The sequence below is a fragment of the Neophocaena asiaeorientalis genome, unplaced genomic scaffold (genome assembly GCF_003031525.2).
Source record: "Neophocaena asiaeorientalis asiaeorientalis breed wild unplaced genomic scaffold, Neophocaena_asiaeorientalis_V1.1 scaffold547, whole genome shotgun sequence".
NCBI classification, from domain to species: Eukaryota; Metazoa; Chordata; class Mammalia; order Artiodactyla; family Phocoenidae; genus Neophocaena; species Neophocaena asiaeorientalis.
In genome coordinates this window covers 1,648,137-1,659,319 of record NW_020185330.1, presented here as the reverse complement: position 1 = coordinate 1,659,319, position 11,183 = coordinate 1,648,137, and the positions used below count along the sequence as shown (strand labels likewise).

The following is an 11,183-nucleotide window of genomic DNA, read 5'->3' as shown; positions in this document are numbered from 1 at the left end:
ATCCAGAGCTGATGATGTTCAGATTGCTTCTTTCTGCAATTTTAGGCTTTATTCATTTAGTTTCCCCCTTTTCATACTGTGTCTCTCATTTTTGATAGCTTAATCTTCAGATATTAATACTGTGGCCATATGAAATATATTCATTCATTTTACAAACGTGTGCAAAGATTTCTGGGAGTCACCGGCATGTTTGAGACATAGTCCCTGCTTAAGGAGTTAAAAGAGATTACAGTTCAGTGGTAGAAACATAAAGTAGAACTGTCATAAAAGATTACATACTAAATTCCATGGGGTGTCCATCCATGTGCAGGGACTGGGTTTTATACATCTTTATATCTCTAATGTCAAGCTCAATCTGGCAGAGTGTAAGTTCCACCCAGTGGAACTGGGTGAAGAGGAAACCAGGAAGACTCATGATGAGGGATTGAGTGAGCTGGGTCTGGCCCTAGAAGGATAAGTAGAACCCATACACAGTATAGTGAAAAAGTAACTTTCGGAGTAAAGCGAGAGATTGTATTAATATGCACACATTGCATTTTGTAGATACTAAGATCAGAGCTTCCCCGGCCCACCAGGATGTCAGATGATTGGTGACTTTTTAATTACATGTCAATTCACTTGGCAGTGATGGACAGAGCATAGGATTTGAGTCTCACCCCTACCATACCAAGTGATTTTTAATAACGTATATAAATTCTATGCCTATTCTTCTCAGCTAGAAAATAGGAGTATAATATCTATTTGAGGCCTACCATATCCTAGAGTTATGTCAATAAGTGATGGCTTTTTAAGAAAAAACAGAAGCAGAAACAAACAGGAAAAGATTTACCAAAAAACTAAATAGAAATATTTTAGCTTTTAATGTAATGTGTAAGATTTTTCCAGTTTTCCAGTTTCACCTTGAAAATTTATCCTTAAAAAAAAGCTGATGGACCCATCCCATAGCTGGGATCAGAGGACCTGGCTCTCTCACTGCCCAGCTCCCATTCCTATAGCTCACATTGCCTCACCTCTCTGGGCCTGTTTCCTCCTATAAAATAAAGAGTAATCTCCCCCTCTGTCCACACAGTAGCCACTGGCCACATCTGACTATGAAATGTGGTTAGTTCGTAAAAAATACACATCAGATTTCAAAGCTAAAAATAAAAAATGTAAAATATTTAATGAATCATCTACTATTGAGTATATTTTGAAATATTTTGCACATAATGGTTTCAATAAAATCGATTATTAAAATTAACTTCACCTGTTTCTTTTTGCTCTTTTGATGTGACTACCAGAAAATCTAGATTAGATATGCAGCTCTGGTCTAGATAGATGATCACGAATATCCTTTTCAGCCTTAGGACTCAGCCAGGGCCACTATGGACACATAATTCACAGTTTGATTTCCTCGCACTGAGATACGGAAGGATTGGCTGGGAGTGAGCAGGCTGGGGCGGGGCCCTGCCGGAAGACACAGACCCCTCCAGCTTTCGCTCCGGCTCGGCTCTCGGAGCGGGAAGGACCCCGACTCCCACGCGGGGCTGGGGGCAGACAGCCCACTCCAGTCTCCGGGCCCCGGGAGTTAAAGGGGCCGGGGGCGGGCGCGGCGCGCCGGGAGGGGCCGAGCCGGGAAGCGGGTTGGTGCGTCAGCCTCACGCGTGGGGAAGGAAGCGGGCCTCAGGCCCCGGACTGCCACCGCGGGGTCCCCGGCACGTCCGCAGGCTGCACCGGGAGGTGGCGGCTTCTTAGAGGCTGGAGAGCCGAGGGCGGGCCTGGGAGGCGGCCGGGAGGTGGGGCGCGGCCGGGGGCAGGCCCGCGCGGGCTTCATCTGCGGACTCACGGCCTGCTCCCGATCGCTGGGGATTCAGAGGCGCGGTGCGAAGACCGGCCGGAGCGGCTATGGACCACCGCTGGGGCTTCCTGATCGGCTTCCTGGGCGCCGTGGGGCTGCTGGGCTCGGGCCACGGCGGGCAGCAGCCCCCGGAGACGGCGGCGCAGAGGTGCTTCTGCCAGGTGAGGGGTGTGCGTGGCGGCGCTGCGGATCCCGGGACCCCTGCCTCCGCCGTGCGCTCTGTCCCGCGCGCCCGGGCAGGTGGGGCGCTAGGGGTGCGTCTCTGCATCTCCACCCTTCCGGAAGGAACCCCTTGTGCTTCTGCTCCCTGGCAGGGGCTGAATCCTCTGCAGCTCGCCTGGGTTGGTGTGGACCGGTTCCCCCCTTCCCCCCCCCCCCGCCCCAAACAGCCTGAACCGACGTCGAATCGCCCTCCCGCGCTTCCGATCAGGCGTGGGACGAGAGGTGTGGGTGCACCGCTGTTTCTACCTAGTTGGTTTGTGCATCTTTTTTCCCCTTCCCTGCCCGGGGAAGGTGCGCGCGCGCACACACACACACACATACACACACACACACACACACACACAGTCACACTCAGTATTTTTATTTTCGTAGAACCTGGGTCTTCCTGACTTCTAATTTGACTTGGAACTGTGAGCTGTGCCTGTGCTGGATGTCTTCTCCAGCCTTTCTGGCCAGGACAGGCTTTTGCAGGGGGGCTGCCCTCAGATCTCCCTGTCAGGCAGGAGAATGCCTTCGTGTGGCTTTTCTGTGTCTAAGCCTAACTGCCTGGTGTCTTGGGGGCCGCGGTTGCCCTGTGACTACTCGCCCTATGTGTCCTTTGTTTTTCCTGAATGTAGTGAGACTCTTTTACCGTGACATCCATATTGCTGGTCTGAATTGGGAGAACGGTCCTCAGTGTACAAGTTTAATTACAAGCTTATTATGGTAATTTCCTTCTGTTAGTAAGAGATGTGGGTTCCTTGAGAAAAAAATTCAAAGAAAGTTACAGGTTTTTGGTGCCCACAATATCTGCTATTTTAATATCATTATTCTTAAAGTCACCTTTTGGTTGGCTTCTGTTGATAAAAATTACATTTTATACAAAATTGAGATATGGGTATCCAAATTGTTCCTTTTAAGTAGACGTTACTATTAACTTATCAGAAATAACATTTTATGTGTGTAGGGGGGTAATACTATTTCACAGAGGAAAGAAGAATTTAAATATTATGAGAAGAGGTGTCATCTCTTTCACTGCTTTAAATTCTTGGATTTTATTCTTTGCTGAGTGATTTGGAAGTTGGGGTGAGTGATAGCTGGGAAGGTGTAAGAGAAATTGAAAGAAAATTGCTGCTTTATAACTAAGAGATTGAAAAGCTCCTTTACCTTCAGTGATTATAAACAGTACACAATCAAGTACTTAAAAGAAAAAGGGTAATTTTTCTTCTGCTTACAAATATAATGTATCACAAAGTTTAAGCATTTAAAAATAAGTAAATTAGAAATAAGTGGACTTAAAAATAAGGTATTCAGGGCTTCCCTGGTGGCGCAGTGGTTGAGAGTCCGCCTGCCAATGCAGGGGACACGGGTTCGTGCCCCGGTCCGCGAAGGTCCCACATGCCCCGGAGCGGCTGGGCCCGTGAACCATGGCCGCCGGACCTGGGCGTCCGGAGCCTGTGCTCCGCCGCAACGGCAGAGGTCACAACAGTGAGAGACCCGCGTACCGCAAAAAAAAAAAATAATAATAATAAGGTATTCAGTGCAGAAAGATTCCATTGTAACATTTTCAACTACATTCTAGAGATTTGGATAATGGAATAAAAGTACATGTTGAACTTTTAAACGTTCACTCCCCTCCCCCATAACCATTTTAGATATTTGGTTAAAATTGGGGAGCTTTTAGTTTTTTATATTCATTTACTTTTTCTTCTGATTAGTGTTAGGCTTTTTTACTCTTTCACAATATTTTCAAGATTAAAATACACAAAAATCTGTTAGACCTCTTTCTCTTTCTTTTAGAACAAGAGTGACTGTTTTTCTTTCCAGAGCCAAATTAAAAAGTAATAAAATGAGTAAAAAAAAATTTAAGGGAAATTTAAAATGGTTTAGTTAAATAAACTTAAAAACAGAGACCATCAATTCCAATTCAATAAATGAAACACGTGTACCTTAGTTCTATTATGTTCAGTAATAGAAGGGATGGGGGAAAGGGGAGGAAAGGAGGGAGGGGACTGTGACGCATAGACATGGAGAGAAAGATGGAGACAAACATATTGACATGCATACCGAAACAGAGGGAGAGACAGATAAAAGAAAAAAATGGAGAAAGAAAAGATAAGGGGAGGAACAAATTATTCATTCAAAAAACATTTATAAACACTATGTACATTGATCTGAGAGTTTGGAATACAGAAATAACTGGCATAATCCCTGCTCTGAAGAGCTTACAGTTCAGCACATCATGTTCTTTGGGGCTTGGGAAGAGGTGGGGATCCTAGGTATTTTTTAAAAATTTAAAAAGTTAGTAAATATTGCTAGAAACGAAATTTTCACCTGAGATTTGGAAATACAAGTTCAAATCTTGTCTGGTTCTATTTGCAGTTTCCAACTGGCCACACAGTCCTGTGGACTGTCTTTTTGTTTAGTCATATCCCTTTCTTCCTTCCTGTTGCCTGTGCCTCTTACCACTTCTGCCCTGAGTTACCACACCATCACCCCTCACCACACTGTTCCATGGGTGCCTGACTTTGGGGTTCTGATTTGAGCCAGAGCAGCACGTAGTTAGTTATTCGACCTCAGAAAGTCATTGAAGTAAAATGTACAAAGCTCTACAAATAATCAGACTAAATTCAATAAGCATTTATTGAGGCTTACTATGAACAGTTTTGAGAGATCAAAAAATAAATTAAAAAATTACAATTTAGTCCCAATTCCTGACACTCCAGAGTACGGAGACTGGTAAATAATTGGTGCTCAGCAACTGTTAGGGAAATTATAATACAAGATGTGAACACTACAGGAGCTGAAGTATATTCTTAATTGAAGATGGTATGACAGCTTCCAATGAATATTTAAACTTAGTCAGTTACTGCAGCGGTCCCCAACCTTTTTGGACCCAGTGACTGGTTTCATGGAAGACAGTTTTTCCACTGACCAGGGCCGGGGTTGGGAGGTGGGAGGATGGTCAGGCAGTAATGCGTGCGATGGGGGGCGGCCGATGAAGCTTCGCTGGCTCTCCCTCCTCTCACCTCCTGCTGTGCGGCCCAGTTCCTAACAGGCCACGGACCGGTAGAGGTCCTCGGCCCCGGGGTTGGGGACCCCTGAGCTATTGCATATGCCTGTTAGTTGACATCACACCCTATTAAAACCATTTTCACTGTATGTTGTAAGTTCTTCTGAGAACAGTGCTTCCGCTTAGTTGCTCAAAATAAGTGATCAATTGTCTGGAACTTATAAATCTTCCTTATATACATTCTCTTTCCCCCAATCCCTGTATCATTCTGTTAAAAAATGTTAAAAAAATTTTTTTTACACAGAAAATTGGCTATTTTCCCCCTGTTGGTATACAAGTTTGTGAAGTCTAACACATGTACAGTTTTGTGTAAAAACCTCATAAATCAGGACTCACCCTTTCTTTAAATCACAATAGTATTGTAGTAGGTATGGGCCTGAAGTAAATGAATAATTTTTAGAGTTTATTCCTTTGTGACAATTATTTCCTCGTTATGCACCATTAGATAGAACGGATGTAACAGAACTTTAGTCCCAATTCATGGACTCCCAGGATGCATTTTAAAGAAATCACCTCAGAAGAGATATTGAAGCCCAGATACGGAGGCAGTATGGACATCTTTTTAAAATTAGAGATGAGTTTGTAAACTTCTATACTCAGAATGTTTTATCTCTCTTAATATAGCTAATGCTGGTAACCCTCAGATCCACTTGCTTGAATGCAGTAAATCTCCATCAGGTTAATGAAAGGGGAGTAGTTCAGATAATCCATAATAGCTACTTCAAAGGTGGATTATTTTTCCTTTGGAGTGCGTTGTAGATACACTCTGCATTCATGTATTTTAGCAGACTTACTTGTCTGGGTGTCTTGTTTAGGTCAATTTAAAAAAAAGAGTTTTTGTTATTCAGAGTGGCTGGGCCACAGAAGAGACACTTGAGAATGTGCTAAGTGGTGGGTGGAAATAAGTCCAGGATTAATACTTAGTCAGAGGGATCTTTGAAACAGGTTATACTGGAGAGGTGTCCATTGACTGTGAATGCTTCCAACATTCCAGGCTTTTCTGAACAAAGCAAGTGGACCAAAGTGTATTTAACGTTGGTTGCCATACTTTGGGTCATTTAGCAACAATTTAAAGTTCTAGCAAGACCAAGACTTTAAAGAAGAAATAGCTCATAGCATTCCATGTTCTTAGAATGGTGCCTACTAGCCAGGATTGAATCTTTTGGTGTTTCTATTCTTTCTTTAACAGTTGTCCCAGTCTGCTCTGTCAGTGAATGAATGTTTTTCATGTTCTTTTTTTTTTTCTAATGGTCATAAAACTCAATAAAATTTAGCACAACTGTGGTTCTTTGCCAAATAAAGCGCATTTTGAGCACTTTTGAAAGGTATTTCATACGAGTATGAGGAATATATTCTTACAGTGCTTTGGGAAAAAAAAAAATCTATGGTAGGACTGGAAGTTGTTGGGACACAGGAAGACTATTTAGAAAGTGTTTTTTGTTTTGTCTTTCATTGCAAAGTAAAGGATACCTCTATCCAAAAACTAGAGAACAAGCAGGCCAGTGTATTTTCTTTTCCCTTGTCTTTTGTATTTTGGTATTTGGTCCAAACCAATCAGAGTCAATGGAGAAATAATGGAGCTAACATTTGGTTATCTAGTTGTGTGTTGCACTGGAGCTTCAGATGTAAAGCTTTTGGAGAATTTTAACTGCAAACCTGACCTTTTGCTTTGGGGGAATAGCAAGATCCCTGTCACTGGAAGCATTTAAGCGGTGGTAGGGTAATAGTAATGATCAACATTTACTGGGCATTTACTGTGGGTCGTTTTATCTTGATATCAACTCTTTGAGATGGGAACTACTGTTACTTCTGTTTTTGTACTCAGATAGGAAATTGAGGCCTAGAGAAGTTAAAAAGCAGGGGCAATGTCAACAACTAATAAGTAGCAGAGATGGGATTCCACCCTAGAAGGCCTGACTCCAGAGCCTGCCTGCTATCCACTGTTATACACTACCTCCCCTTGAGGGTGTGTGAGGGAGGGGATTGCTGGGTTGCTCTGAAGATGGCAAGAGAAGGCCTTCAAAGGCTTTCCAGCTCTTAAGAGACCAGGACTTTAAACTGGGTGATATTGTGTGTTAGGCCTACCTTGGTCCTTATATCTACCACCCTCAACAAGGGCCTTTCCATTGCTTCCTGTTAGTCTGGCCCTCCACAAAACCAAAGCTGATCATCACCTGAAGCCTAGAGCAGCAAGCTTCAAATTTTAGCATTCATCTAGCACTTTGTGTGTATGTTGCAGAGGCGGGGAGGGGGTGCATTTTTAAAAGATTTGGATTCCTATGGTAGGGCCAGAGTTCTATTTCACTTTGGGAGATAGTGTAGCGGTTATTTATGCAGCCATAGCGCATTTTGAAGTACAGCCTCAAGCCCTTCTTCTTATAAATCAGCACCTGTCTTTTGGTCTTAGTTTAGGTAATAGGACTTTGCTTTGTTTCCAGCGTTCTGCCCTGGGTCCATCAACTGGAGTTTTGCCTTAGACTTTTCCTGAGACTCTATTCTGGTAACATGCCTGGTTCTCTAATTTCTAGAACTGGGCCTGGAATCATACCTGCCAGACTTCCTTCCAGGGATCAGTTCTGCTGCCTGTTGGCAAGCTTATCTGAACAGTCAGATGGCTTGGATTTCCAAGTATCTTCCTGCCTCTCCTTTGCTGGACTCTTTCCATCCAGTGAAACTCCTTTCACCCACTGCTGTACCTCCTTAGCTGCCTTGTGGCCTGTCATTGTTGGTAATACCTCCTCAATTTCTAAGGTAAGGGGCAGAAGATTTTTAAATCTCCCATTGTCCTGCCTTCTCTTCCTCTGTGGCCTCTAGGTTATAAGCCACCTCTGCTCTGGAGGCATCTTGCATTTCTTTCTGATGTGGGGCTTCTTATCATTCCCTTTGTAATTAGGATATAGATCAGTAGAATATTGGACACAAAGGGTTGATTGCCTTTGCTGCTTGCTTTCCTTGCTCTGTGAGTGCATTCCTGCCCCTTGAGTTGGCATGGTCTGGCACTGAGCACCACCATAGGTGACATGGAAGTACATAGTTATAATTAGGCAGTGCAGTGCTGGGCTCCAGTGAATGAGAGTGACAATGGACAGCATTCATTAATTCATTCACCAACCCATTCCACAAATAATTATTGAGCATCTGCTGTGTGCTTTCTACAGTGCTCAGTACCGGGAATACAAAAGTGAACAAACATGAGCCTGCTCTCAAGGGTCTTAACTCTAGTGGGTGGGAGTGAGATAGATACATTCAGTACAGTGAGGTAATTCTTGTGTAGGAGTATGTGGAGTGTCATGGGAACACATACGAGAGACAGTTAACTGAGCAGGGGGTGAGTGGTACCTGAGGGGCAGCTTTCCAAAAGAGGGGAGGATAGATTTTTACCTTAAAAATGAATTCCTGGGGTGGGGGGAGAAATGGATTGCCTCAAACCCTTCCTCTTAAGATTTTTGTGTTTTTTTCTTTTGTGATTTAATATCTCTATCTGGCATGTGTCTCTTTGGCCTTTGCAGCCTTTGTGCCTGTTGTTCTTTGTATAATAATTTGTATCCAAGAGGAGAAACAGTAGCTTATTTTATGTTCTTAGAAGTTTTGCTTTGAAGGCTCAAAAGAAAGAGGTGTGAAAAATCAAATCATCTGGGTTAGAAGCGCTTTTGCTTTGTTGGTACCCAAAATTAGGACTCTTAAGATTCTTGTGTACTCAGATAATTTTTACAGGAAACAAGGACACATTTGCGTATGAAATGAAAATAGTTATTACAGCGACAAAATATGTAGATCAGATTTCTAGAAACTGAATTCTTTAGTCCAAAACAAATAAGACTAGACAAATTGGCGAAACAAACAAACAAAAAACTTAGCTCTTGAATATTGTCGTCATCATCCCAAGCATTCTTATCTCTTAGGTGAAAAATTTCCATTACTGTTTCGTGATGTTCTAAAATTAAAAGATAGTGTAGGATTTTACATATTCCAAAAGGAAAACACCTAAATTCAGTATTTCAATGAAGTATTCTTAATTTGTTTCCTTACCAACAGATTTTAAAATTATTTTTTATTGTCAATAACTCTCCCTCAAATATAACCCAAAGTGGTTTATAATGTAAATATTCAGACCAAAGTATAAGGATCTCTTTTCTGCAGCATGCTGTATATTAAAAAAATAAAAATTTTAGTTTAAAAAAATCATAATATATTTTTTACTTACTTAAAAGCGCTGCTTAATTAATTCTGTTAGGTGTTTGCCTAGTCCCAAATAAACATCTCAGAATTTTAGCTTCACAACTGTTAACAATGTCTGATTTTAATATGATTTCCCGTTGCCTCTAATTATAACATGATTGAATAGTTTGATTTAGTAAATACAGTTAAGACATTGGTTTTAAGCATTTGAAGATCAGGATTGGCCTTGTGGTTAATTTGCTATCTCAGTTTTGCTAAGGATAAGTCATTTCTAAGTACCATTTCAAATCTATAAAAATTGTCATGGCCAACATTTGAGGGTTGTTAGATCCTTATAATGAGTTATTGTTTCTCTTATAAATTCAATATCACTTCTTTTTATACAGTCACCAAGCTAGTCTGTGACCTACACATCCTGTGGGAAACTAAAATAAAGGAAAGACAGAGACAACTGAATTATAAGAATATAGAGTCTCAGAAAAACCGAGGATGGGAATGCCACTGGGTTTCAGGAAAGATGGTGGAAGTGGGAGCAGGCAAACCCTAGGGAATCCACCTAGCATATGTTCTCCATCTCCTATCTCTGCTTCTCTGTGTCTTTAAAAATCTTTCCTCTCTCTGCCAACTGGCTCACGTGCTCTTCAGTTCATGTGATGGAATATGGTCTGAGTTTACTTGTTCACTGGTTTAGTGACAGAGGGAGACATTGCTCCTTCCTAGCCTCAATTCCTGATTCCTGGAGAGGGGACCATGACTTGTTTTGGCTTAGATGCTCACCCCCGGTCAGTCTTGGGGAGCAGGGTTATAGAGTGGCTGCAGGGGACCAACTCTTTGGGGGTATGTATGTCATTATGAGCTCAGTACACCCACCCTACAAAAGGTATCCACTGCGTTCCTATAGGTATATAGTAAAGGCAATAGCATCACTAGATTATGGTCATGTCCCATCTCAGAAAATTATGGGGAGGAGGGAAGTTAGGGGTTGGTTGAGTAAAGGGCTCTTTTATCATAACCATGTAAGGAAAAAACCCTGTTGCGTCTATGACATTTTGATATAATATTCCATTTTCTTTGTAACAGGTTAGTGGTTACTTGGATGATTGTACCTGTGATGTTGAAACCATTGATAAATTTAATAACTACAGGCTTTTCCCAAGACTTCAAAAACTCCTGGAAAGCGACTACTTTAGATATTACAAGGTATTTAAAACAATTTTTTTTTGGTATAGGAACACTTAACGTTTAAATGGGTAATTACATTTTCTTAGGAATCACTAAGCTTCAAAATTGTGCTTATTATTTAAAATCGAGCAAGGCTATATTAGGAAAATGCAGTTCACAAGAATGAACCATATGGTTCTAAAATGACCCATTGGATACTTTTAATTTCAGTAATTGAGTTTTGAACACTAGAGTTAGAACCTAGTTGGTCAAATTGAAGTCAGAACAGAAACTGTCATATCGTTATCAAAGTCATGAGTTGTTCATAACATTCTAAAACATCAGATTTACTCCAATTCATTTAAAAAGAGAAATATTTTTGAGAAGAAGCATGACTTTGTTCTGACCTGTATTGTTCTAACAAGTCACTTGTGACATTTTATCTTGAGATATCTATTGAAAGAGTTTAGAAAACCTCATCATTGGAGTATGTAGTTACAATCGGAGTTCACAATTGTCTGTTAGCTGTTACTTTCATTAAAAGACTGTGAGTTGAGGGCTTCCCTTGTGGCGCAGTGGTTGGGAGTCTGCCTCCCGATGCAGGGGACGCGGGTTCGTGCCCCGGTCCGGGAGGATCCCACATGCCGTGGAGCGGCTGGGCCCGCGAGCTGTGGCCGCTGAGCCTGCGCGTCCGGAGCCTGTGCTCTGCAACGGGAGAGGCCACAGCAGTGA

The 11,183-nt window shown here is 42.1% G+C and overlaps 1 protein-coding gene across 1 annotated transcript in view; it reads left to right on the top strand.

Moving 5' to 3' along the window:
• Positions 1-1,434: 1,434 nt before the first annotated feature.
• Positions 1,435-11,183, top strand: part of ERO1A (endoplasmic reticulum oxidoreductase 1 alpha) — a 45,587-nt gene continuing 35,838 nt past the window's right edge. Inside the window, exons 1-2 of the mRNA XM_024734734.1 lie at positions 1,435-1,998; positions 10,371-10,490. Of these exons, the coding sequence (XP_024590502.1) occupies positions 1,885-1,998; positions 10,371-10,490 (234 nt within the window). The 5' untranslated portion in view covers positions 1,435-1,884. The remainder of the gene's footprint in view (positions 1,999-10,370; positions 10,491-11,183) is intronic.